The sequence below is a fragment of the Callithrix jacchus genome, chromosome 18, assembly GCF_049354715.1.
Source record: "Callithrix jacchus isolate 240 chromosome 18, calJac240_pri, whole genome shotgun sequence".
Lineage (NCBI taxonomy): Eukaryota > Metazoa > Chordata > Mammalia > Primates > Cebidae > Callithrix > Callithrix jacchus.
In genome coordinates this window covers 11,643,825-11,671,802 of record NC_133519.1, presented here as the reverse complement: position 1 = coordinate 11,671,802, position 27,978 = coordinate 11,643,825, and the positions used below count along the sequence as shown (strand labels likewise).

Below are 27,978 nucleotides of genomic sequence, written 5' to 3'. Positions count from 1 at the left end.
CAATGGCAGGCTGCTCTACAGCCACCCCTTGTTCCCCTGAGCCATGTATTTTCCTTAAGGATACACCATTTGATGGCTGTTGATCTCAGGTATGTACTGCATCATGGAGGATGATGCCTCCTCCTTACAGGGTATCATCTCCAATCTGGTGCCACTGGACCTCTAAAAACGTCACTGATCGGCCGGGCGCGGTGGCTCACGCCTGTAATCCCAGCACTTTGGGAGGCCGAGTCGGGCAGATCACTTGAGGTCAGGAGTATGAGACCAGCCTGACCAACGTGGTGAAACCCCGTCTCTACTAAAAATACAAAAATTAGCCGGGCATGGTGGTGTGCACCTGTTCTCCCAGCTACTAGGGAGGCTGAGGCAGGACAATCGCTTGAACCCAGGAGGCCAAGTCAGGAGAAAAGATTCAAAAAAAGGAGTTTGTACTATTAATTTCACTAGGACGTCAGAGGAGACATAGGATTTTAGTTCTGAACTTATGAATATGTGAAACTAGGGATGATGGAAATAAATATTTAGCCATTTTCCTAGTTGTCTTTTTGTAAAGGTTAACAGTTTCATATGAATTAAATTTAAAATGAACATATTTAACCTGTTTTTTAAATAATGTAAAGTAAAAATATAATGAGGAAAGAAATGGAAGGTATTTTTAAAAGACGAAAATGGAACTTCTTGAGATGAAAAGTATAATATCTGAAATGAAAAATACACTGGATGGAACTTCTGCCTCTGGGAGGTGGGGTAGATGTACTTCCACCCTCCCAGAACAAGCATAACCCTGGAAATTATTTATTAAACAGAAGAAGACTTCAAAAGGTGGAGAAAAGAACACGGACTGGAATAGAAAATAGAAATCTCGCGACCCACAAAACAACAAAGTGGTGAGTTCTCTGAGTTTTCTTTTTCCTTCATTTATTCCACACTTTGAGCTGGAGAAACCAGCAACCAGGAAATGCCAACAGGCACCAAAAAAGAAGAGCTCCAGCAAAGCCTGTTTCTGCCAGCCAAAGGCTGCACGACAGGAACTTTCACCCATTCTACAGGTGCCTAGATTAAACTTTGTTCCGGGTGGTCTGTGAGGTGCTTCTGGATGAGACTAGCTTTTGAATCCACAGACTCAGTAAAGCAGATTACTCTCCCCAGCGTGGGCGGGCATCATCCAATCTATTGCGGGTCTGAATGGAACAGAAAGGCAAAGAAGGAACAAATGTCCCTGTTTTGCTTCCTGCCTACCCTACCTGAGCTGACACGTCAGTCTTCTCTCGCTCTTGGACTGCAATTTACACCACTGGCTCCCTTGGTTCTCGGGCCTTCAGACTGGCCTTAGGCCACAGACTTTCCTGGGGCTCTTGTCTGCAGATGGCAGATCATGGGATTTCTCAGCTCCATAATGACATGAGCCACTTTATACATCTATTCCATTGGTTCTGTTTCTCTGGAGAACTCTATTACAGTGGCCCTACCCCACCCATGCCAAAACTAAGTGGGGAACCTAGACTTCCACTCCCAAGTTTGTAACAGGCCACCCCAATACCCCTTCCAGAGTGCTGTCAAACAGGGCCAAGCAGGGAACTGGGACTTGTCCCAGCCCTCCTCTCTGTGTGCATGGTGGCAATAAAGACTGTGGTGTCCGTGGGGATCCCGGACATCCATCTGGCAGAAATGAGGTACCCCTCTGCTTTCCTGCTCGGGTGGTATCAGAGGAGGCCTAGTAGAGAGTCAGGATTTTCACCATCACCCAGAGGTAGTGTCACCTCCACCACAGTACCAGTGGAGACCACGTAGGGCTGGAACACACACCCCTATCCAGCAATAAAGAGGAGTTCTGTCCCACTGGAGTGTCAACAGAGGTGCCGTGGGAAATCTGAAGTTCTGCCTTCACCTGGCAGCAATGAAATGACATCCCCCTCATGCCAAAGTAGTGTCAGAGAAAGTTAGTGAAACGAAAGTTTTAAATTAAGATCCAAAGTCTTATAACATAATTCAAAAATGTCCAGATCTCATACTGAATGAAAAAAGACAATAGATGTCAACACTGAGATGGCCGCTATATTAGAACCTCTGACCAATATTTTAAAGCAGCTATGATAGAAATGCTTCAAGAAGCAATTAGGAACACACCTGAAAAAAGTGAAAAAATAAAAAACTTCAGCAAAGAAATAGAAGACATAAGGAAGAACCAAATAGAAATATTAAAACGATAAAATACAATAACCAAATAGGAAAGCTCAGTGTATAGGCTCAATGGAAGAATAGAGAACAAAGGGAAGAATCAGCAGACAGTAAGGTAAAACAATAGAAACTACTCCATCTGAACGACAGAGAAACTAAAGTGAGAAAATGAACAGTGCCCCAGGGACCTGAGAGACTATAACAAGAGATCTAACATTCTTGTCACTGGAGTCCCAGAAGAAGAAACAAAAGAAGGCAGGGCTGAAAAAGTACAGCAAGAAATAATGACTGAGAACTTCCCGAGTTTGTCAAGAGACATAAACATAGTGATTCAGGCCGGGCGCAGTGGCTCACGCCTGTAATCCCAGCACTTTGGGAGGCCGAGGCGGGTGGATCACGAGGTCAAGAGATCGAGACCATCCTGGTCAACATGGTGAAACCCCCGTCTCTACTAAAGATACAAAAAATTAGCTGGGCATGGTGGCGTGTGCCTGTAATCCCAGCTACTCAGGAGGCTGAGGCAGGAGAATTGCCTGAACCCAGGAGGTGGAGGTTGCGGTGAGCCGAGATCGCACCATTGCACTCCAGCCTGGGTAACAAGAGCGAAACTCCGTCTCAAAAACAAAAAAAACATAAAACATAGTGATTCAAAAAGATGAGGAAGGCCGGTGGTTCACACCGGTAATCCCAGCACTTTGGGAGGCCAAGGAAGGCAGATTACTTGAGCCCAGAAGTTCAAGACCAGCCCAGGAAACATGGTAAAGCCCCATCTCTAAACACACACACACACACAATTAACCAAGCATGGTGGCACACACCTGTGGTCCCAGCTGTGAGAGGGTCACTCAAGCCCAGGAGGTCAAGGCTGCAGTGAGCGGTAATCACACCACTGCACTCCAGCCTGGGCAACAGAGTGAGACTCTGTCTCAGAAAAAAGAAAAAAAAATGATGGGGAAACCTTAACCAAGATAAACCCAAATAATCTGTGCTAAGACACATTAAAATTAAACTTCTAAAATCAGACAAAGAAAAAAAACTCTTGAAAATGTCACCATAAGGGAACAAACAATTCAATGACAATGGATTTCTCATCAGAAATCATGGAGGCCAGAAGGAACTGCTGCAATATTTTTCAAGGGCTGAAGGAAAATAACAGTCAACTCAAAATTCTATACCCAGAAAGAAATAGAATTCTATGCACAGAAAGAAATATCCTCCAGGAATGAAGAGGAAAGTAAGACATTACCAAAAGTTTTCTTAGGAAAATGAAAAGAGTTTGTCAACGGTAGACCTACTCTAAAAGTGCCTAAATGACATTCTCTAAATGGAAAGGAAGCAATGAAAAAAGAAATCTTGGAACATTAGGAAGAAAAAACACAGAAAAAATATGGGTAAAAGCAACAGACTTTTCTTCTATTGAATTTTCTAAACTATGTTTGACGGTTGAAGCAAATATGACATCATGTGATTTTATTCCAAAGGTATGTAGAGGGAATATTTTTAAAAATTATAAATTAGGCCGGGCGCGGTGGCTCAGGCCTGTAATCCCAGCACTTTGGGAGGCCGAGGCGGGTGGATCACGAGGTCAAGAGATCAAGACCATCCTGATCAACATGGTGAAACCCCGTCTCTACTAAAAATACAAAAAATTAGCTGGGCATGGTGGCGCGTGCCTGTAATCCCAGCTACTCAGGAGGCTGAGGCAGGAGAATTGCCTGAACCCAGGAGGCGGAGGTTGCGGTGAGCCGAGATAGCACCATTGCACTCCAGCCTCGGTAACAAGAGGGAAACTCTGTCTCAAAAAAAAAAAACCAAAAACTATAAATGAGAGAGGGAACAGGGACAAAGGGATGTCAGGTTTCCATACTTCACTCAGACTGGTAAAATAATGACAACAGCAGGCTATAGTAAGTTATATGTGCATATCTAGAGCAATCGATAAGAAAACTATACAAATATACTCAAAAACACTCTAGAAAGTGCTCACTTCAGCAGCGCATATATTAAAATTGGAATGATACAGAGATTAGCATGGCCCTTGTGCAAGGATGCCATGCCAATTTGTGAAGAGCTCTATATATTTTTTTAAATGCCATAGATAAATCAAAATAGAATTCTAAGAAAATGTTCAAGTAATCTTCAGGAGGTAGGGAAAAGAAAACAAACAAAAATCAGAAAAAACGAACAACAAAAAATGGCAGACTTGAGCCCTAACATACCAATAACTACATAAAGATTAGTAGATGGGCCGGGCACAGTGACTCAAGCCTGTAATCTCAGTACTTTGGGAGGCCGAGACGGGTGGATCACGAGGTCAAGAGATCAAGACCATCCTGGTCAACATGGTGAAACCCCGTCTCTACTAAAAATACAAAAAATTAGCTGGGCATAGTGGTGTGTGCCTGTAATCCCAGCTACTCAGGAGGCTGAGGCAGGAGAATTGCCTGAACCCAGGAGGCGGAGGTTGCGGTGAGCCGAGACCGCACCATTGCACTCCAGCCTGGGTAACAAGAGCGAAACTCCGTCTCAAAAAAAAAAAAAAAAAGATTAGTAGAATGAATTTAAAAACATGACCCAAACCACGTACTGTCTACAGAAAACTTACTTTAAGTATAATGATATAGGCAGGCTAACAGTAAAAGGATGGAGAGAGTTGCATCATACAGACATAAACCAAATTAGCCAGACTTGTTGGCAGGCACCTGTAATCCAAGCTGCTCAGGAGGCTATGGCAGGAGAATCACTTGAACCTCGGAGGTAGAGGTTGCAGTGACCCGAGACTGTGCCACTGCACTCCAGCCTAGGTGACAGAGCAAGACTTTGTCTAAATAAATAAATAGATAAGTGGTGGCTCACACCTGTAATCCCAGCACTTTAGGAGGCCGAGGCAGGCAGATCACTTGAGGTTAGGATCCTGGTCAACATGGTGAAACCTCATCTGTACTAAAAATACAAAAATTATCCAGACATGGTGGTGGGCGCCTGTAATCCCAGCTATTCAGGAGGATGAAGCCCAAGAATTGCTTGAACCAGGGAGGCAGAGGTTGCAGTGAGCCAAGATCATGCCTCTACACTCCAGCCTGGGTGATGGAGTGAGACTCTCAATAAAAGACAAACAAACATTAATCAAAGGAGAGCAAAAGTGGTTATACTAATATCAGGTAAAGTAGACTTCAGAGCAAAGGGAATCATCAGAGACAAAAAAGATCATCATATAATGATAAAAAGGGTCCGCTTGGTGGGGTGGCTCATGCCTGTAATAGGTGGGCAGATCATAAGTTCAGGAGATTGAGACCAGTGTGACCAACATGGTGAACCCCGTCTCTACTGAAAACACAAAAATTAGCCGGGCATGGTGGTGGGCGCCTGTAACCGCAGCTACTCAGGAGGCTGAGGCAGGAGAATCGCTTGAACCCAGGAGGCAGAAGTTGCAGTGAGCCAAGATTGTGCCACTGCACTCCAGCCTGAGTAACAAGAGTAAGCGAAACTCTGACTCAAAAAAAAAGAAAAAAGAAAGGAGGGCATTTTTCAAATACTTAGAAGCCAAACAACATGCTTTGGAAAAACCCATGGTTCAAAGATGCAGTTTCAAGGAAATTTTTAAAAAAAATACCTTGAACGCCCTGAATGCAAAGGCACAAGCCTGAAGTCTCAGCTTCTCAGGTGGCTGAGGCAAGAGGAGTGCATAAACCCAGGAATTCCACTGGATGATTTAAGAAAAAAAAAAGACTTTTGAAATACATTGAACTGAATAAAAACGAAGACACAACATACCAAAATTTATGTCACACAGCTAAAGCAGGGCTGAGGGAAAAGTATAGCATTAAATGTGTACATTAGGAAAACTGAAAGTCCAGCATCAGTAATCTAAATTCTCAACTCAAGAACTTAGAAAAAGGAGAGCAAACTAAACCGAAGCAAGCACGAGCCAGGAATAACGCCAGGCTGGAGTGCAGTGGCATGGTCGTGGCTCACTGCAACCTCAGGAATAACTCCAGGCTGGAGTGCAGTGGCATGGTCGTGGCTCACTGCAACCTCAGGAATAAAGGCTGGAGTGCAGTGGCATGATCGTGGCTCACTGCAACGTCAGGAATAACTCCAGGCTGGAGTGCAGTGGCATGGTCATGGCTCACTGCAACCTCAGGAATAACTCCAGGCTGGAGTGCAGTGGCATGGTCGTGGCTCACTGCAACCTCAGGAATAACTCCAGGCTGGAGTGCAGTGGCATGGTCGTGGCTCACTGCAACCTCAGGAATAAAGGCTGGAGTGCAGTGGCATGATCGTGGCTCACTGCAACCTCAGGAATAACTCCAGGCTGGAGTGCAGTGGCATGGTCGTGGCTCACTGCAACCTCAGGAATAACTCCAGGCTGGAGTGCAGTGGCATGGTCGTGGCTCACTGCAACCTCAGGAATAACTCCAGGCTGGAGTGCAGTGGCATGGTCGTGGCTCACTGCAACCTCAGGAATAACTCCAGGCTGGAGTGCAGTGGCATGGTCGTGGCTCACTGCAACCTCAGGAATAACTCCAGGCTGGAGTGCAGTGGCATGGTCGTGGCTCACTGCAACCTCAGGAATAACTCCAGGCTGGAGTGCAGTGGCATGGTCGTGGCTCACTGCAACCTCAGGAATAACTCCAGGCTGGAGTGCAGTGGCATGGTCGTGGCTCACTGCAACCTCAGGAATAATGAAGAACAGAAATGAATGAGATTTGTTTTTTAAAAATCAATGAACAAAATCAATAAAACAACTGTTTCTTTGGAAAACAATATTAAAATTGACAGGCCACTAGCCAAACAGTTGAAAAACTAAAAGATACAAATTTCCAGTATGAGGAATGAAATGGCCTATCACTATAGACATCAAAAGGATAAGGCAATACCATAGCTCTATACACATAAATTGACAACTCAGATAAGATGAACCAAACTGAAAAATACAAACACCACAACGAACCCAATATAAAATATATAATGTAAATAGCTCCATAACTATTAAGGAAATTAAATTTCTAATTTAAAACCTCTCCCACTCCCTAGGAAAAGAAATCTCCAGAGTCAGATAGTTTCACTAAGAAAATTCTACCAAACGTCTAAAGAAGAATGAACACCAATTCTACATAATAGAAATAGAAGAGGAAAGGACACCTTCCACTTCATTTTATGAAGCCAATATTACCCTGAGGGGGAAAAAGACAAAATAGTATAAAATAAGCTAAATACAAACCAACATCTCTCATGAATATAGATGCAAAAAGCATTAACAAAGTATCAGGAAACAGATCTCAGTAATGTATAAAAAGCATTACACACCATACCTGTTTTCTTTTCTTTTCTTTTTTTTTTTTTTTGAGACGGAGTTTCACTCTTGTTACCCAGGCTGGAGTGCAATGGCGCGATCTCAGCTCACTGCAACCTCCACTTCCTGGGTTCAGGTAATTCTCCTGCCTCAGCCTCCTGAGTAGCTGGGATTACAGGCACGCGCCACCATGCCCAGCTATTTTTTTGTATTTTTAGTAGAGACGGGGTTTCACCACGTTGACCAGAATGGTCTCGATCTCTTGACTTCATGATCCACCTGCCTCAGCCTCCCAAAGTGCTGGGATTAGAGGCGTGAGCCACCGTGCCCGGCCCTCACCATACCTCTCTTATTCCAAAGATGCAAAGCTGGTTCAGTATTCAAAAATCAATCAGTGTCCATCATATTAAAACTCTAAAGAAGAAAATTAGAAGATCAAATCAAGTAATACAGAAGACTCATTTTACAAAATAACACCCATTCGTGATTTAAAGAAAAAACAACTCTCAGAAAAACAGAAATACAGAGAAACTTCCTCAACTTAACAAAGAGCACCTGTGAAAAGCTTACAGCGAACATTACATTCAATGGTAAAGTCCGAATGTTTTCATATTCAACAGTGCTGAGGTTGTACGAAGGTGCAAAATCAAATCTGGTGGAGAAGAGCTAGCCTTTCAACAAATGACACTGGAGCAACTGGACAGCCATGGGCAAAAAATGAAACTCAATCTAAGTCTGGTACCTTCTACAAAAATGAGCTCAAAATGGCTAAAGACTTAAATGTAAAACTGTAAAACTTATTTTTAAAATAGAACACCTTCAAATTCTAGGATTAGACAAAGAGTTCTTAGGCATGATACCACACGCACAATCCATGAAAGGAAAAATTAAGATTTTGGACCTCATCAAAATTAAAAACTTTTGCTCTTGGAAAGCCCATGTGAAGGAGGTGAAAAGACAGGGTAGTGGGAGCAAATATTTCCAAATCACATATCTAACAGAGGACCAGTATCATCAGTATATTAAAAACCCCTCAAACTCAATAGTTCCATGTCCAGCCTAGCATGCCCACTCTTTTGAGCCTTTTAAAGAAAGTGAGCGTCCTTAGGAATGTCTGATGGAACATAAGCATTTGGTGGGTTTTCTGACTTTACATAACCTATTAATTCGAGCATACCCACTCTTGTTTTTAAATAGTGATGGAGCCTTGTTATGTTGCCCCAGGCTGGGCTTGAACTCCTCCTACCTCAGCCTCCCAAAGTGCTGGGATTACAGGCATGAGCCACTGCGCCTGGCCTAGCACGCCCACTCTTTTGAGCCATTTAATACTTCTTCCACTGTATGCCACAGCAGTCCTGACATGCCTACTTTACTTAACGTGGGCCACGGCTTTTTCCAAGCTTCCCAGAGCTATCCCGTTGTAACCAAAACACAGGTTCAGTTGCTCACTGCTTGCGGAGTCCAATTAACAAGAGCGAGATCTCGTACAAAGAAAGCAACTTTTTATTCCAAAGCCAACTTAAGAGAAGAAGGTATAGCCTCTGCTTTTAGAGTACCACTTCGCTTTTGGAGCAGAAAGCAAGTGCTTTTAAAAGGGGGCCATTCATGCTGACATGAATGGCATGCAGGGGAAGAAGCGGCAGATGGGGCGCCCGCATACTCACTTTGGTGTGTTGTCTACAGGGTGGTGGAGCTGGTGACTACTGGTGCCTTCATGGACAGGACTAGGTTGCCAAAGCAGCCAAAACCTCTCCAGGTGAGAGTCTCACAGCCGGCATACGTTGGCTTGTAGATGGACTTGTAGGCTGTCTCCTGAGGCAACCTCCCGCTTGGGTGACCGTTCAGCTCTGGGACTTCCAAACACATAGTTACATGAACTTGCCCTGTTGTGAGTGTCTGTGAAAGAGGAGGTAACGGGCTATAAATGCATTTCTAAAGAGCCGAGTCGGGGCCGGGCGCGGTGGCTCACGCCTGTAATCCCAGCACTTTGGGAGGCCGAGGCGGGTGGATCACGAGGTCAAGAGATCGAGACCATCCTGGTCAACAAACTGAAACCCCGTCTCTACTAAAAATACAAAAATTAGCTGGGCACGGTGGCGCGTGCCTGTAATCCCAGCTACTCAGGAGGCTGAGGCAGGAGAATTGCCTGAACCCAGGAGGCGGAGGTTGCGGTGAGCCGAGATCGCGCCATTGCACTCCAGCCTGGGTAACAAGAGCGAAACTCCGTCTCAAAAAAAAAAACTGAATAGGAAGTGGGGAGAAGAGAAAAAGAGAAAAAAATAAAGTAGCTCTTGGAACTTGGGGTACTCAGTTACACTATCAGAACGTTAGCAACACCTCTCAGGGTCTTTGCCGGAGTGTTGAATCCTCTATCTTAAGAATAGGCTTCCATATCCATATATTCTCCCTGATCAAACTCTATGTCCCACCCTCCTTGCTCCAACACCTCAGAATCCAGTCCCATACATCTCCAACCTGTACTGCTGGTGAGCTCCTCTTGAACCTCCAGGGCAGAGTGTATTTTTTCTCTTCGGGTAATCCTGGCTGAGGTCTAAAGGACTTAATCCTAGTTATTGGTTTGCAGATCAGGAGAGGAGGTGGGGCAGGTTTTGAAGGAAACCTGCGTGGTCTTGCAAGCCAGAGATTTCTCCATCATCCTTAAGCAAGGAAGTAGTGATGGCCTTTACCAGGACCAAGTGGGCACTTTTGCAGGCCCAAAAGATAGAGAATTCAAAGATTCAAAATTTTTAAAGCATTTACCCAGCTGCCCCCCACCCCACATGTCTCAGGGTCTCACTCCTTCTTGCCAGAGTTAGGAATTCAAACTTCGGCCGGGCTCGGTGGCTCATGCCTATAATCCCAGCACTTTGGGAGGCCGAGGCGGGTGGATCACAAGGTTAAGAGATCGAGACCATCCTGGTCAACAAGGTGAAACTCCGTCTCTACTAAAAATACAAAAATTAGCTAGGCATGGTGGCGCACCCCTGTAGTCCCAGCTACTTGGGAGGCTGAGGTAGGAGAATCGCTTGAACCCAGGAGGTGGAGGTTGCAGTGAGCCAAGATCGCGCCATTGCACTCCACCCTGGGTAACAAGAGCAAAATTCCATCTCAAAAAAAAAAAAAAAAGAATCCAAACTTCTCCAGAGCCCTGCTACTCTTATAAGTAAATATTGGACGTTATTCTCAGTTTTGGGGGGGCCTCTAAATGCGAGATAAAAAATGCCTTTTATTTTTTATTATTATTTTTTGAGACAGAGTTTCGCTCATTACCTAGGCTGGAGTGCAATGGCACGATCTCAGCTCACCACAACCTCCGCCTCCTGGGTTCAAGCAATTCTCCCGCCTCAGCCTCCTGAGTAGCTGGGATTACAGGCACGCACCACCATGCCCAGTTAATTTTTTTTGTATTTTTAGTAGAGATGGGGTTTCACCATGTTGACCAGGATGGTCTTGATCTTTTGACCTCGTGATCCAACCGCCTCAGCCTCCCAAAGTGCTGGGATTACAGGCTTAAGCCACCACACCCAGCAAAAAATACCTTTTAAGTTGCTAAGAAGGGCCTTGGGCTTTCATTCTTAGCCTTTATTTGGTGATCAATCACCCTCAACCTTTCATTTTTGTTCAATGCATTGCCTCCAGCTAACCATCCAATTCCATTGTCTTTATAAAACCTGATATATTTATCAGACCTGATATATTTCCCCCCCTTCCCCCAGGATCCCATCCCAGTTCAACACTAGTGAAAGCTTTGACAGTTGCACTGATCCCCTGCAGGGGAATCTCCATGCTCTGCCTGCTGCCAGTGGTCCTCAGTGCCAGTGGACCAGCAGGTATTTCCAGTTTAGAATCTCATTTTAGAATCTGCTTCCTCAGCACCCTTGGCACTGACTGTCAGGCGGGATTCCTCAGGGATTCCTCGGGAAGCGTACTCTCAGATGGAGATTTGAGTAAAAGAAGTTCATTGAGTCATGCTCTCAGGATCAACAACATTGGGAGAAAGTGAAGGCCTTACACCGGGACAGCAGGGACTCAGGTGCTGTTGTGGCCCTGCAGAATTGTCTCCCACTGAGACGAGGAAATCAGACCTTCCTACTTCCACATTGACCAGTAGATGCAGGCTGTCTTAGGAGGGGGCATAATCTTGAATGAATTTTAAGTTGAGCGCAACTCCTGAAGGAAGCCTAGCTGGGAACTGTCAGTCACCCACAATTCTGAGAAGTGCTGGGGGAGGGCAAGGATGAGTGCTTCAGTCCTGATGGGGGTGGGCATCTGGGTGGCACAACAGCATCCACTATAGTACCTTTTTTTTTGATGAGTTTCACTCGTTGCCCAGGCTGGAGTGCCAGAGTGTGATCTCGGCTCACCACCGCCTCTTACAGCTTCTGCCTGGACATCCGGACTTTTCCATACACCCTCTGACATCTGGCACAGGCTTGAGAGCCTCCATTTTTGTACTCTGTGCACCCACAGGCTTAACATTATGTGAAAACCACCAAGGCCTAGGGTTTGCACGCTCTGAAGCAGTGGCCCAAGCAGTACCTTGGCCCCTTCGAGCCATGGCTGGAACTGGAATGGCCAGGATATGAGAAGCAGTGTCCTGAGGCTGCACAGCATAGCAAGGCCCTGGGCCTGGCACGTGAAACCATTTTCTCCATTGTCTTGGATATTAGCACTTGGTTCCTTTTTACTTATGCAATTTTATATGGCCTGCTTGGAATTTTTCCCCTGAAAATTGGCTTTTTGTTTTTTCTACCACATGGCTGGGCTGCAAATTTTTCAAAAAACTTTTATGCTCTGCTTCCCCTTTAAATGTAAGTTCCAGTTTTACATCATTTCTTTGCTCATGCATATGAGATAGGTTGTTAGAAACAGCCAGTTCACATCTTGAATGCTTTGCTGCTTAGAAATGTCCTCCACCAGATAGTCTAAATCATCACTCTCCAGTTAGAAGTTCCACAGATCCCTAGGGCAGACGTACAGTGCCACCAGGTTATTTGCTAACATAAAACAAAGGGCTGTGACCTTTGCTTCAGTTCCCAGTCAGTTCCTCATCTCCATCTGAGACTTCAGCAGCCTGGACTTCATTGTCCATATCACTATCAGCATTTTTGACCCAACAATTTAATGAGTCTCTAGGAAGTTCCAAACTTTCATCTTCCTGTCTTCTTCTGAGTCCACACCACATTCTTCCAACCTCTGCCAGTTACCCAATTCCAAAGCTGCTTCCACATCTTCAGGTACAGCAAGGCCCTACTCCTCAGCATCAATTTTGTATATTAGTCTGTTCTCACATTGCTATAAAGATATACCTGAGAGCAGGTAATTTATAAAGAAAAATTGGCTCATGGTTCCATAGGCTGTACAGGAAGCATGGCAGCATCTGCTTCTGGGGAGGCCTCAGGAAGCTTCTAATCATGGCAGAAGGCAAAGATGGAGTGAATATCTTACATAGCAGGAGCAGGACCAAGGCAGAGTGGGGAGGTGCTACACACTTTTAAAGAATCAGATCTCACAAGAACTCACTATCACGAAAACAGCACCAAGGGGATGGTGCTAAACCATTCATGGGAAACCACCCCGTGATCCAGTCACCTCCCACAGGCCCCACCTCCAACACCGGGAATTACAGTTTGACATGATATTTGAGCAGGGACACAGATCCAAAACATATTAACTATTGAATACATGTAATCAAGAATACAATTCATACATTTTACTTTTGAAACTGTACTGTAATTATCTATGTATCTATGCATCTGTCTTCACTCACTAGATCATGAGTTCCTTGAGGAGTGTGTTTTATTCCCAAAACTTTGCATCTTGAGTACATAATATGCCCTAATATTTGTTATGAGTGAGTGAGTGAATGAATAATCAATTTGCAAGGTTTCTCTTCAGACACTAAAGAAGCAAACATTGAATGGGCATGGTGGCTCACGCCTGTAATCCCAGCACTTTGGAAGGCCAAGGCAGGTGATCACTTGAGGTCAGGAGTTCGAGACCAGCCTGGCCAACATGGTGAAACCCCGTCTCTACTAAAAATACAAAAATTAGCTGGGCATGGCCTGTAATTTCAGCTACTCAGGAGGCTAAGGCATGAGAATCACCTGAACCCAGGAGCCAGAGCTTGCAGTGGGCCAAGACATCGCCACCGCAGTCCAGCCCGAGGACTTCTGTCTCAAAAAAAAAAATAAAAGTAAACATCTAAGGTGCTCATTGAAGCAGCACTGCCCAAGGCTAAAGCCCTGGTCTTTGTAACTTCTGAAGAACTTTCTATTACAGGAATCTGTGTGTTTGTTACTATTTTCCCACTCCCAGCCCAGCCTTGTTTCCTTTTCTCTCCCTCCTGCTGACACTCCACTCAGACCTTGAGCAGGCATTCTCCGAACAGTGTGTCAACTCTGCAGCCGTGCACAGGAGAGGGCAGCAGAGGCCAGTCCAGTTACACTGAGCGTGGCCTGCTTTCCAGACACTGTCCTTCCTTCCCACCCTGTGGGCAAAGCAAGGCAACCACACTGGAGCAATCCTTACTGCAAGCCTACGGAGAGCTACTGCATCAGTTCTGAAGATGAGGAACCTGACACAGTGGGGTTGCTGAAGGTCCCTAGGTGGCAAAGCATGCCTGCCTGTAGCCCCTTTATTAACTCGTGTCTGCTCTCTAGATATCAGATCCAATCTGAGCAGCAATTCCAAGACACTCCTAACTTTAGCTTAAAAATATATCACAGGGCCGGGCACAGTGGCTCACCCTACAATCCCAGCACTTTTGGAGGCCGAGGCGGGTGGATCACAAGGTCAAGAGATCGAGACCATCCTGGTCAACAAGGTGAAACCCCGTCTCTACTAAAAATACAAAAAAAATTAGCTGGGCATGGTGGTGCGTGCCTGTAGTCCCAGCTACTCGGGAGGCTGAGGCAGAAGAATTGCCTGAACCCAGGAGGCGGAGGTTGCGGTGAGCCGAGATCGTGCCATTGCACTCCAGTCTGGGTAACAACAGTGAAACTCTGTCTCAAAAATTTAAAAAAATGTATCACAAGAGATGAAAGCATCCAATTACTGGATACTCAAGCATCTCCCGTTACAGGAGCCCACCCTTGACCCTGCTTCCCCTTCTGGCAACGGCTGCCCTTTCTCCATTTCCTCTCCCGGCCAGGTTCCTAGAAAACTGTCTTTAAGGGTAGCGTGTCCACTTCCACATCTTCATCTCACAACTGCCACCAAGTCCACTAAAGCTATTCATGTTCACATCACCATGACCCAATTGCAAACTCAGTGGAAACCTTCTGGCCTAAATTCATCTCCCCATTTCCCCCGCCCCTACCTGCTTCCCCTCTGCATTAGTGAATGATTCCAGCATTCCTCTCCTTTCTCGTGCAAGACACCTGGAAGTCATTCTAGAATCTACAACCTCTATAATAACTCTACCCCATTCAAATGACAAGCCCTGCCAACTCCCCTTCCGAAATATGTTGAGAATTCACCTCCTGTTTTCATGCCACTGCATAGGTCAAGGCCTCGTCCTGTTCAGTCTCCCGCCTGCCCATCAGTTTATCAGTCAGCAAATGCGAACTGAGCAGCTGCACGATCGTGGGTGCTGGTCACAGAGTGATGAACAGGGCTGACAAGGCCTCACTGGAGGACACATTCTTGGGGCCACAGACAGTAACAATAAAATAAGACAGTATCCGACAGTGATAGGGGATATGAAGAAAAAAACAAAGTGATGTGAGAAGAATGACTAGGGGAAAATATATAAATATATAAATATTTTATTTATGTATAATTTTGAGACAAGTCTTGCTCTGTTGCCAGGCTGGAGTGCAGTGGCACGATCTCAGCTCACTGCAACCTCCGCCTCCCAGGTTCAAGCGATTCTCCTGCCTCAGCCTCCCAAGTAGCTGGGATTACAGGCATGTGCTGCCACACTCGTCTAAGTTTTATATTTTTAGTAGAGACAGGGTTTCACCATCTTGGCCAGGATGGTCTGGATCTCCTGACCTCATGATCCGCCCACGTCGGCCTCCCAAAGTGCTGGGAAAACAGGCATGAGTCATCACGTCAAGGGGGAAATGTTTTTTAGTTAAATATTGAAAAATATCTGGGCAAGGCTACTTTAGGTGACTCACTAGGAAAGGACTCTCGGTGGCAGTGACAAGAAGCTATCTAGGGCGCTGTAGGCTGCCGAAATACTCCATTTCCCAGCCTCCCTTCAGGAGGGGGCACGCCCACGGCTCTGGCCAGTGAGTCGGCTGCAGCTGAGGAGACGCTCTCACTTCCCTGAAAAGAAAGACAGGGTCACTGGCACGGTCGCTTCCTGGTCCTCCTGTGACCAAGAGAGAAGGAAAGGAAACTAGAGACAGGCGGGCCCTGAACCAAGGCCAGCAGCCGCCACCCCTCGACGCGCTATGGGAGAGAAGCAAGCCCTGTTTGTCTAAGCCACTCACGGTGGAGTTTTCTCTTCCTTTCAGCACGAGGCATTCCAACTTGAATCACGAGCCCTGTGAACACCTGGGGCAGGCAGAGAACTCAGACGGCGTTAGAAGTCCCTAAAATGGGAAGTACCTTGACACGTTTGAGGAACAGGAAAAAGATCAGTGTGGCTGGAACACAGTGAAGTGAGAGGGAAAGAGCAGACAGTCCCAGAGGTGGATGGGGTCTGGCAACGCTGAGTAGACCCTGGAGTGCCATCTGGATTTTAACCTCATGGGAAACCTCTCATGGGTTTTAGGCAGGAGAGCGCATACTCTGATTTCAGTTCCTTGAAAGATCTTTTTGGCCAGGCATGGACGCTGATGCTGTAATCCCAACACTTTGAGAGACTGAGGCAAGAGGATCATTTGAGCACAGGAGTTTGAGACCAGCCCGGGCAACACAGCAACCTGAACAACCCATCTCCACACAAAAAAAAATTTTTTTGAGACAGAGTCTCGCTCTGTCACCCAGGCTGGAGTGGAGCACGATCCTGGCTCACTGAAACCTCTGCCTCCCAAGATCGAGAGATTCTCCTGCTCAGTCTCTTGAGTAGCTGGGATTACAAGCGTGTGCCACCACACCCAGCTAAATTTTTTTTGTATTTTTAGTAGAGACAAGGTTTTACCATGTTGGACAGGCTGGTCTTGAACTCCTGACCTCAAGTGATCCACTGCCTTGGCCTCCCAAAGTGTGGGGATTATGGGTGCAAGCCACAGCACCTGGCCTACAAAAAATGTTTTTTTAATTAGCTGACTGTGGTGGCATACACCTGTAGTCCTAGTACTTGGGAGGCTGAGGTAAGAGGACTGTTTGAGCCAAAAGTTTGAAGTTACAGTGAGCTACACTGCACTCCAGCCTGAGTGACACAACAAGACTGTCTTTAAAATAAATAAATAAAATTAAATTTAAAAAAAAGAATTATCCTAACTGTTACATGGAGGATGGTTAAGGGAGTGCAGGTGGGGCAGATGCTGATTTGGGGCTGACCCAGCAGTTTCCCTCCCGTTGCTTGGGTCTCTGTTGATCTTGGGATAGGCTGCATGACCCTGGTCTGGCCAGTGAAGCAGAGGTGAGAGACCCTCAGAGAAAGTTTTCTTTGCTGATACAAAGGGACACCGTCAGCTGGTGCAGCTCTCTGCCCTTCTCCCTGCTTGAAATGTAGAGGGCAGGCCGGGCGCAGTGGCTCATGCCTATAATCCCAGCACTTTGGGAGGCCGAGGTGGGTGGATCACAAGGTAAAGAGATTGAGACCATCCTCGTCAACAAGGTGAAACCCCGTCTCTTCTAAAAATACAAAAATTAGCTGGGCATAGTGGTGCACGCCTGTAGTCCCCGCTACTCGGGAGGCTGAGGCAGGAGAATTGCTTGAACCCAGAAGGCGGAGGTTGCAGTGAGCCGAGATCGTGCCATTGCACTCCAGTCTGTGTAACAACAGCGAAACTCCGTCTCAAAAAATAAAAATAAAAAATAAAAGAAATGTAGAGGACAGCTGAGAGTGCAGGAGCCCCCTTGCACGGATGATGGAACAGGCAGAGTGAGGATGGGAAAATCCTGGTCTGGGTACTTGTCAACATAATTGAACCTCTGACTCTGGCCTATTGCTGAACTTATTAGGTAAGAAAAATGACCTCATATTTGTTTAAGTCAGTATACATTTGCTTCTGGGCCAGGCACAGTGGCTAACGCCTGTAATCCCAGGATTACACGAGGCCAAGAGTTTGAGATCAGCCTAACCTACATGGTGAAACTCCATCTCTACTGAAAATACAAAAGTCAGTCAGGCATGGTGGCACGCACCTGTAATCTCACCAGCTTGGGAGGCTGAGGCAGGAGAATCACTTGAACCTGGAAGGCCGAGGTTGCAGTGAGCCAAGATCACGCCACTGTACTTCAGCCTGGATGACAGAGTGACACTCTGTCTCAAAAAAATACCAAAAAACAAAAACAATGGCTGCACAGTTCGACATCACATTCAGGTCCAAATCAGAAAGAGGAAGCCTACCCCAACCCAGTCTGTTGCCCCCAACTGTTTTTTTGTTATGAAAAGCAAAGGCTTTTGTAGAACCTCCAGCACACTTTTACCTCTAGCTCATGAACAAATGGCTGCCCCGAGCTGCAAGGAAGCCTGGGAAATCAGGGAAAGCCATTGGTATAGTTGGCCCAGATCAAATTCCATCCACTACCTGGGGCTGAACCCACTGCTGCCTGCAGCAAACTGGAATTCTGTTGGCAAAGAAGAAAAGGATGAGGTTAAGCAGGTGACAAAGAGGACCTGCCACCACCATCCTGCTCAGCAGAGTGGAAGCACCAAGGTGCTCCGACTACCCTCTTCCCAGGTCTGCCTGGCAAACCCTTTCTAATCCATCACATGCCAGTTCTCACGGGACCGCCCTCACTCTCCCAGGCAAACCTGGTACTTTGTCTTCTATCTCCCCCTATATTATGTACATATCTCGATCAGAGGTATGTAATGTGACTGCTCATTCAGTTACGCAGACACGCATTCTCACTGCAAATGCTTGCTGAGTGCCTGCTATTTGCCAAGGACTGCTAGGAGTCAGGAATTCAGTAGTAAACAAGTTAAGACTTGCAGGTTTGGTCCCTGCCCTCCTGGAGCTTTCAATCTAATAGGTGAGATATCCAGACAGGTAAAGTTATGGGAAAAAAGAAGCCCATCTCCTCAGACTATGTCTTGCCCCAAGACATAGCACAGCATCTCACACAAAGCAGATACCTATGAACATGTGTTAAATTCATTCCTAGGAAGGCATTGAAATGTACCTTAAGTATAAATATTTTAAAAGAAATGTATTTCTTATTTCTACCAGGAGAGCCCCCAAGAATGAACCATCATACTCTCCCAGTATTAAATCATGGGCTACAGCATCTTGGAAAACGCTTTGCTGTCTCCTCACATTGTTTCAGGTTTCTTTCCCCCGGAAAAGTTCTCGCGGTGTCTAATAATAACACAGCACTTCACATCAGAGGTGCTTAGTAGATGTGTGTTTCTTGCTGAGGGGTTCTTTTGGATTTTCTTTTTTTTTTTTGAGACGGAGTTTCGCTCTTGTTACCCAGGCTGGAGTGCAGTGGCACGATCTCGGCTCACCACAACCTCCACCTCCTGGGTTCATGCAATTCTCCTGCCTCAGCCTCCTGAGTAGCTGGGACTACAGGTGTGCACCACCATGCCCAGCTAATTTTTGTATTTTTAGAAGAGACGGGGTTTCACCTTGTTGACCAGGATGGTCTTGATCTCTTGACCTTGTGATCCACCCACCTCGGCCTCCCAAAGTGCTGGGATTATAGGCGTGAGCCACCACACCCGGCTGGATTTTCTAAAGAAAGATCATCTTATTGTCAGTGCCACAGCTCCCAAAGTGTGATTCTGAAGGCATTTAAAATGACTCCTCAGGTTCCTGTTCCATAGCTTATTATGTGTAGCTTTAATAGTTCTTTAAACACCCTGTTTTGTTGCCCTTTCTACTACTGCAGGGGATGGCAGCTGGGAACAAGGCAGAGACGAGGGAAATACAAATAATACAACCCCTGCTTTGGTCTGGGCTTCTGTTGCTATGGTGATGTTGACAACTAAGGCACAGGTGAGAGACTCTTTCCACAGTGGAGCCGGCAGATCATGCAAACCAGAGGGCTAGGACAGAACCACGAAAGACCCCACGCCTCCTAGGCCTGAAAAGGACTTCCTGAGGCCATCCGCCCACTCCCATATCTCTTACCTGAAATCAAAGGGATGGGCAGCAAGTTCCCAAAAATACTTGAGAACAAAGCCCACAACTCCCAAATCCCCTGCTGGGCACATATTTCACAACACTCATGACCCTGAATGGGTTTTCTGTGGCTAATCTCACATTCTCTTGAAGTCCTTCCAGCCCAATTCCTCTTACAATGGAAATCAAAGTTAATCATCACCTTACACTCTGTACGGTAACCCAGGAAGTAAGATAAACAAGAAAACAAAACCACAGCTGAAGCGTGGACTCGCTTCTTTCTGTGTTCTTCTCAGGGGGTGGGCGCGACAGCCCCCTGACCCAGCAAGAGGCCCCTGGCCACCCTGAAAGCGGAAACAGGCCTGCTGCCTCACGCGTCAAAGTGGGGCAGAGCAGCCCTCCCATGAAGGATGGCTTCCTTCTCCTGAGTGAAATAAAGCAGAGAGAGCAGAAAGGTCTGTGTTTAATGAATATCTTTAAAAGCTTTTGCGACAGCAGACAGAACCCAAGGCAGCTTGGAAACCCACAATGACAGCAGTAGGGCTCTCATGCCTCCAGGTGACCCTGCAAAACAGAAATGGTTCCACTAAATTAGGAGTGTGGCCTTTTCCCACCTCATTTTCTTTTGTAATCTCAGCTTTCAAAATCATTTTGCAATCATTCTGCCCGAAAAACGTGTGGTGGCCGTAACGGCACAGCCTGGCTCAAAGGTGAGGCGGGAGTGGGAAAGTGCCCAGCCCAAGGCGCAAGGAGAGAAACTGCTCCCACCCCTTGTCGAAGCAATAGAACCCTCTCCCCTCTCACACCAAGGTCACACGGCCACCGGCAGGAACGTCATCTTGATGCTAACGGCCCCCTCCCCATTTCCCTGTGGCCATCTTTACCCCTGAACTACTGTACTCCCACTTCCGCTCTCTTAATCCATTCCACTACATTAAGAAGCTTCCTGCTACTGACAAGCTAGATCAACCCTGGGCCTGTCTTCACAGTCCCTAATTCCCCAAAACAGTATCAAGAAAACTCAACATTTGCATTAAACTTCTCTTTAAATTCTCCACTTGATTTATTTCACACCCTGGACCAATAAACCAGAGCTTATTTTCACAAGAGTAAAGAAGCCTCTGTAAGTGAGGTTAACACCCACCCCGAGGCTGGATTCTGTCTGGTCTCTCCCAACAGCTGAGCATCATGGTTTTGCTAATTAAGCCACACTCTTGTCTTTAATTAGCTGCATGTGAATCTTGTTGGGAAGTCTTGGATCCGTGAAGTAGTCTGGGATGAAAATCAAAAAGACATCATCTATATCCAAAGGCAAAAGACTTACCCTGAGAAGAAGATAGCGCACTCCACCAAAAAGTTAGCCTGGCTTGGTACTAGCAGGATTGCTAAGGTGGCCCTGCTTTACGGTGTAATATGGTAAAATGAGCGGTCACTGCCCCCACCCGAGCAGTTCTGAGTCTGCCAGCTCCCACGTTCCCAGGAAGGGTTCGCAGAGGCTGGCTGCCGCCCCTCCAGGCTGTGCCTGCCCCCACCCCCCGACCCCCACTTGTCCCGTGCTGCACCGTTCTCTCCTCCGCCTGCTGACGCACAGAGAGCCATCAGAGGGCTCAGGGACTCTCTGGGTTTTCTGCTCCAGGCCCATCTTGGGGCCCAAATAAATGCCAAGTATTATTCTTGTCTCAGCTCAGCTTGCCAGCTCCTGTCTCTGAGCTATCACGCCTTCTCTGAGAATACCCTCTCAGAGGAGAGCCAGGCTCTCGCAGGATGACGCCAGATGAGGGTTTTTATACACCCAGCATACTGTGAATCAGAGGCAGCATCTGCTGTGCTAGCAAAGTCGTATTGAGGTTCTGTTAGCAATGGTTTGAGGTCTGGGATGTAACCAATTCTCAGGACTAACAGGACTGAAGAAATTATCCAACCCATCCCTTTCCCTCTAAATACCATTGACCTTAAGGCATCTCGGCAGCCAGTCCATTAGAATCACCGGGGGAGTCTTTAAAGCTACGGATGCTAGGCCCCACCCCAGACTAATTAAATAAAACTCTCTGGGGGTTGGGCCTGAGCATCAGTATTTCTAAAAGCTCCCCAGGTGATTCTAATGCACAGCTAGGGTTGAGAACCCAGCTTTAAGATTCCCAAGGGAAAAGCTGCTAATACGTTCCTTTGGGAATCTCAAAATTCTTAACAATCCTCACTATGAGGAAGTTCTGCCTCATTTCTTACCTGTCCTCATTTTGAGGAAATGATGATGGAGGAAAGAAAAAGCGGAAAAAAAGCTCCCCTGGGGGACATCAGGTGAAGGAGTACCTCAGACTCTGCAGGGAGAATCCTGGGCTTATTCGAGGGTAAACTCAGTCATGCTCCCTGCGCTGGCTTTGCCTGATACCCAAAACTGAGGCTGCCTTACTCACCTGCAGCAAACTGTAGGATGTTGTCTGGTCTTTTCAAAAAGATTTCTCTGGAAAACATGAAGGGATAGGATGGGAGGTAAGGCAGACTTTAAGGCAGGCTGTGACTACTGCTTCAGGTCCTGTGCTTTCACATAGACGAACCCGAGACACAACCATCTTGGGAGTCAATAAACCCACAGGTTTCTGACAAAAGACCCTTTAATTGGTGATTTTCCTTCAACTCCATATCTAAGGCAAGGAGCAAAGCATCCTGAATGGCAATACCCTAGGATATTGCTTACATCACAGAACAGTTGTGCTGCAGCCAAGTGGGGCTTGCCATTCCTTCAACAACCTTTTCAGTATTTATTTATTTATTTGAGACAGGGTCTCATGCTGTCACCCACCCTGGGGTACAGTGGTGGGATCAACCTCCCTGGCTCAAGAGATTCTCCCATCTCCAGCCTCTTGAGTAGCTGGGACTACAGGCATGTGCCACTGCGCTGGCTGATTTTTTTGTAGCAACAGGGGCTTACTATGTGGCCCAGGTGGCTTCTTTTTTTTTTTTTTATTTTTCTGAGACAGAGTTTTTGCTGTTACCCAGACTGGAGTGCAGTGACGCGATCTCGGCTCACCGCAACTCCGCCTCCTGGGTTCAGGCAATTCTCCTGCCTCAGCCTCCTGAGTAGTTGGGACTGCAGGCGCGCACCACCATGCCCAGCTAATTTTTTGTATTTTTAGTAGAGACGGGGTTTCGCCATGTTGACCTGGATGGTCTCGATCTCTTGACCTCGTGATCCACCTGCCTCGGCCTCCCAAAGTGCTGGGATTATAGGCGTGAGCCACCGCGCCCGGCCTGACCCAGGTGGTTTCTAACTCCCAGGCTCAAGCAATCCTCCTGCCTCAGCCTCCCAAAGTGCTGTGTTTACAGGATTGGGCCAGGGCCTGGCCTCAACAACCATTTTCACTGAACCAGATCTCTAGCCAGGCAAGAAGCAAAGATGAAGAACATGCTGTCCGGTCCTCAAGGGGCCCACGAGTGGTGGGAGATACGCAGCCTCACGATGTCCTGAGTAAGCTTAGCCATGGATGAAGGGCAGAGGGAGATACAATAAACGGAGCTAAAAGATGGACCTCAGACGGCTGTTGGCCCCTCAGTCCATCGAGGAGACACCTGCAGGGCCAATGGCACTGGAGAATTGAAAATGTCTTATATCACCGGGCGCGGTGGCTCATGCCTGTAATCCTAGCACTTTGGGAGGCTGAGGTGGGTGGATCACCTGAGGTCAGGAGTTCAAGACCAGCCTGGCCATCATGGTGAAACCCCATCTTTAAAAAAAAAAAAAATCTTATATCGCACAGTTTTATGGTTCACAAATATTGCCTCACTTTACAACAACCCTGTGAAACAGCAATTACTGTGCCCCATTTTACATCCAAAGAAATCAAGCCTTCAAAAGATTAATGATTTGCCCAAGTTCATAAACGTAGTAAATAAAACAAAAAGGCCCCAGGTTGTGAGACTCCAAGGTCAGTGCTCTCTGCAATACGTTCTCTTGGCCAAGGCCTCCCCACTCCCCAGGAACCCCGCCCTCCTAAGCTTCAAGAATTTTGCCCGCCTTCTCCTTCAATTCATTTTGATAATTGTTGAGCACACATTATGCGTACGTAATTGCACTAGATATGAGGGATTGCTTTTTTCAAAATAAAATATAGCCCTACTTCAAAGAACTTACAGGCAAGTAAAAAGGAACAGGTTAGTTTCCAAATGTCCAAGAGGCCAAGGAACCTCTGGCAAGTGCTAAGGAGGGGTATGAAATAGTGCTCTGGGAGGTCAGAGTGGGGAGAGAGGTTACGGAGAGGGAAACCCCAACAGTCTTCACAGAGCAGTTGGCATTTGAGAGGACCCTTGAGGTACACATGGGATTTCAGTAGGTGGGATGAGGGTTAAGGGACAAGAACATTCCAGATCCAGGGAAAGAGCAAGAGCAAAGGCCCAGAAAGAGAAACCGTTTGTATGCTGTAGACTGTGAGCTCCTTGAAGGTAGGAAGTGGGTTGTAGACACCTTTCCATCTCAAGCCCAAAGAGCACTTAAGAGGTATCTGTGCCTGAGCTCCATGGGGTCAGCGGAATGATCAGAAATGTGGTCTGGCTGGAGTAAGGGATGCAGGCAGGGAGCAGTGGGAAACAGAAGAGGTTCTGTTATGGAGGGCCTTGAATGCCGGGGAGAGACATTTATACTCAATTCAAAAGACAATGGAAATAGACAAAATGTGGTATAAGACATGATGGAATATTACACAGCAGCGAGAATGGAGGATCGACAAGATGCTAGTGAGCGAAAGGAACGAGGCACAAAAGAGCACATGTTGTAGAATTCCATTCACATAAAATACACAAGCACACAATAAATCCGTGCTGGCAGAGGTCAGGATACTGGCTACTGTTTTAAGGGGAGTGACTGGGAGGGGTACAAAGGGTGTGAGGTGCTGGTAAGGTTCTGTTTTGTCATCTGAAAACAATAGAACCATGTGTATTTTCAGCCTGTGAAAGTTTGTCCAGCTTAGGATATGTCATGTTTCAGTATATTTCAATAGAATGTTTAAAAACGAACCCAAAAAGGCAGTGTTATGGAACTACTGAAGATTTTTCCAGCCAAGCAAGGACATGATCACTGTTGTATTTGGGGAAAATTCATCTGCTTAGGTATTTACAAAAACAGATGTCTAATAAAGACCATACACAATTTCTTACCTGGTTATTATATCTGCTGCACAAAACCTGAGCTTTCCAGGTGCCTTAAAATAAATCAGATTCCTACTCTTTCCATTTTTCAGATCCAAAACTTAAGGAGTTAAGAGTTTGGTACGGGCCGGGCGCCATGGCTCACGCCTGTAATCTCAGCACTTTCGGAGGCCAAGGCGGGCGGATCACGAGGTCAAGAGATCAAGACTTCATCCTGGCCAGCATGGTGAAATCCCGTCTCTACTAAAAAAATACAAACATTAGCTGGGTTTTGTGGCGTGCACCTGTAGTCCCAGCTACTCAGGAGGCTGAGGCAGGAGAATTGCTTGAACCCGGGAGGCAGAGGTTACAGTGAGCCAAGATTGCACCACTGCACTCCAGCCTGGAGCCTGATGACAGAGCAAGACTCTATCTCAAAAAAAAAAAAAGAGTTTGGTACACTGCATTTGCCAGTATAGGCTGGAGAAGTGTGGCTGAATGGCCATAAGTCATTAGGATCCAAAAAACCCAAGTGAGGAGTTTGCTTCCCACAAAGAACGCTTCAGAGCTTCTCTTGGCTTGGGATGAATCAAGAGCGGAGAACTGCAGAACAGACAAGGTCAGGCACCGTGCTCAGGACCCTGCTCTCGCCTCTTCCTTCCTCTTTTCTCACCGGAAGGACCGTGTGAAGTGGCCAGCATGGACAGAGGCTGACTCTGGTTCATCCTGGTACCAATCAAAGAAGACAACGACACCAGACAAACAAAAGTAAACCCTAAAACTTCAAGCACTAGACGCTTAAGCTCCACCCAGGAAAAGGGATCAGGAGGATTTCAAGTAGAGAAGCCTTAGGGAGAGCAAAAAGAAAAGCCTGGTGGTGTAGCTGGCCTTGACAGGAGCATGGTAAGAAAGGAAAGGGAGTATCTGGGTGTCCCCACAGCAGCCAATCCCGGACACCCGGGCTGTTCCTGGACAAAGAGAGAGGCAAGGCCATCCCTGACAGGGACTGAAACACTCCTTCATTCACCTCCCCTAGGTGTTCTAATCCTGTTGTTTGTGAGCAATTCAAATGTTGATTGAGTTCCAGCTTTCACCTTCTATCCCCAATCTCTCCGCTGGAACTGCTTTTAACCTGGAGTGCAAGGTCCCCAGGATAGAAACGATATCATCTTATTTCCCTTTAGAAGAAAAGATGCAAAAGGTGCTGGCCTGATCCTCAGGTCTGATATTGACAGACGATTCCTAAACTATCTTTTGCCCAAGCCACATCCCTGGCCAACCTTCAGAACCGGAAAGGTTTCAGTTTTCTGTCTCCTTCCTCTATCTGCCCTCTGAGAATCTGCTGCCACTTGGAGAAATGTCTATAATACGAATAGTGAGTTTTTAAAATTTTTATTTTATGAGACAGAATCTTGCTCTGTCACCCAGGCTGGAGTGCATGATACAATCTTGGCTCATTGCAACCTCCGACTCCTAGGTTCAAGTGATTCTCCTGCCTCAGCCTCCCGGCCACCATGCCCGGCTAATTTTTGCATTTTTAGTAGAGACGGGGTTTCCCCATGTTGGCCAGGCAGGTCTCAAATTCCTGGCCTCAAATGAACCACCCTCTTCGGCCTCCAGAAGTGCTGGGATTACAGTCATGAGCCAACGTGACTGCCAGGCCAACTTTTGAGAAGATACAGGCGGGCCCTGCATCTGGCTAAGCCCACAGTCCGGGGGAAAATGGGGACGGAGTGCTTACAGCACAATACGATGGAAAAACCCGGGGTGTGAATCCTGGTTCAGCAACTTTGGGAAAGTACTTCACCTTCCTGAGCTTAAATTTACTCACTTGTAAAATGAAAATGACAATAAGCTATCTTTTGTGGAGGTGCTGGGAGAATCAGCAAAAGTGTTCCAAGATGCCACACACGCGTGGGCACCGGGAACACAAACATGATTCCGCCAGCTCGGAGCTTTGGACCAGTAACGGAAGATGGAAGCGCAATTACAATAGAGCCTGGTAAGTGCTGATGCAGGGAAGCAGAACGGTGCCCGAAGATGGGCGCCATTAGTTATTTAAATCTTGTCTATTTGTCCATAGCCAAACAGCCTTTGAGATAGCGCTATTGTTTTCATCCACCGATACTCTGTGATTTTCTTTTAATTCTCTGCCTTTCATCCCATTCCGTTATGTTTCCATTAAAGCAAATGCCAGGTTGAAAGGAGGGATGGAGGAAGGAAAGCACATATTCCAGGACACACTGGCAAACTGTCTTCTCTTCCCCAAGAAAAGAGTGGCTTCCAACCCTTGGAATTTTCCTAAACTAATGTTTTCAGGTAGGGAAGGGCCGACCAGACAACTGATTTTTAAATTCAACGAGTGATTTTGTTAAGCTCCTATGGTTGAGAACAGTGTTCTACACCCAGTGGCTGCCTGTTGGGTTTCTCAGTGCCAAATTCCCTCTTCCAGGTGTCATAAGGTATGTATATTTTAAAGAATTTAGGGATAACTGAAGGAAACCTCTAGAGATAACTAAGAAATAGAGTGGCACCCTGGGTGCTACAAATCCCAGAGCCTGGAAAACCACCTACCTGAAGAAACCACTTATGAGCCACTCTACTTCTTTGTGGGTCCTTAGATACTTCTCATTAGCAATCCGAATCTGGATCTGGGAGGGCAAGAGCAAAGGGTCACCTCCATGAGAGGACAGATTCAGGGTTCAGCCCTGGAGAGGGGACAGGGCTGCAGGAAACAGCGTGCGCATTTAACCCAGGTCTTTCCCCAGGATGCTTGAAAAGTTTAAGCCACCCATCTTCTTACAGATAAAACATTCTGCCGCCAGATGTTCAGGCTGAGGGGTCTTAACTATGGTCGGATGTGTCTGGCGGTAATTTCGGCCCATTTCAAAGGCCAAGTCCCTGAGGTAGTTCTTCCTGCACTCTAGATGCCCGTTGGGCTCTGCGTTGGGCCCAGAAGCCCAGAGGTCCGCCCGGGGTCTCCCGTGTGTCCTCCCCACTTTGTAACAGGCTCCCGCTCCCCTTCTCTCGGCGGCCCTCTTCTCAGTCTGGGGCCCCCGTCCTGGGGGAGCTGCACTTTGGTGGACCCACCTTGAATTTTCTCAACTGCTCCAGCTTAGCGGGGCTAAGCACCGAGGGGTCGGGCAGCGGCTGCGCGTCCGGAGGCGTCGCCATCTTGTTGCGGTCGTC

General features: G+C 46.8%; 1 protein-coding gene, 1 long non-coding RNA gene and 1 other non-coding gene across 5 annotated transcripts; 2 read left to right on the top strand and 1 right to left on the bottom strand.

Annotated features, from left to right (window-relative positions):
* Positions 1-19,574, top strand: LOC108589023 (uncharacterized). Its single transcript, XR_013529357.1, has 4 exons — positions 1-89; positions 807-887; positions 9,158-9,230; positions 19,439-19,574. It is a non-coding gene; the product is annotated as an uncharacterized LOC108589023 (long non-coding RNA).
* On the top strand, positions 4,158-4,261 carry LOC118149316 (U6 spliceosomal RNA). Its single transcript, XR_004736705.1, has one exon. It is a non-coding gene; the product is annotated as a U6 spliceosomal RNA (small nuclear RNA).
* On the bottom strand, positions 15,614-27,978 carry RIIAD1 (regulatory subunit of type II PKA R-subunit domain containing 1). Of its 3 annotated transcripts, none has more exons than XR_008477638.2 (5): positions 27,880-27,978; positions 27,364-27,440; positions 22,086-22,132; positions 20,816-20,943; positions 15,614-15,751 (listed from the first exon to the last, which is right to left on the bottom strand). XR_008477638.2 is itself a non-coding variant. In XM_003735117.5 (4 exons), exons 1-4 carry the CDS (start codon positions 27,961-27,963, stop codon positions 20,873-20,875), a joined length of 279 nt encoding a protein of 92 aa, XP_003735165.3. In that variant the 5' UTR covers positions 27,964-27,978; the 3' UTR covers positions 20,711-20,872. The 3 variants fall into 3 exon arrangements, 1 of the variants encoding a protein (XP_003735165.3); XR_008477637.2 differs by lacking the exon at positions 15,614-15,751 and adding an exon at positions 20,117-20,235; XM_003735117.5 differs by lacking the exon at positions 15,614-15,751 and having other exon boundaries at positions 20,711-20,943.

Coding starts and splice junctions, on each gene's coding strand:
- RIIAD1 (XM_003735117.5), bottom strand. CDS start 27,963: ATGGCGACGCCTCCGGACGCGCAGCCGCTGCCCGACCCCTCGGTGCTT. Junction 27,441..27,879: donor AGCAGTTGAGAAAATTCAAG/GTGGGTCCACCA, acceptor TTGCCCTCCCAG/ATCCAGATTCGGATTGCTAA. Junction 22,133..27,363: donor CTCATAAGTGGTTTCTTCAG/GTAGGTGGTTTT, acceptor CATGTTTTCCAG/AGAAATCTTTTTGAAAAGAC.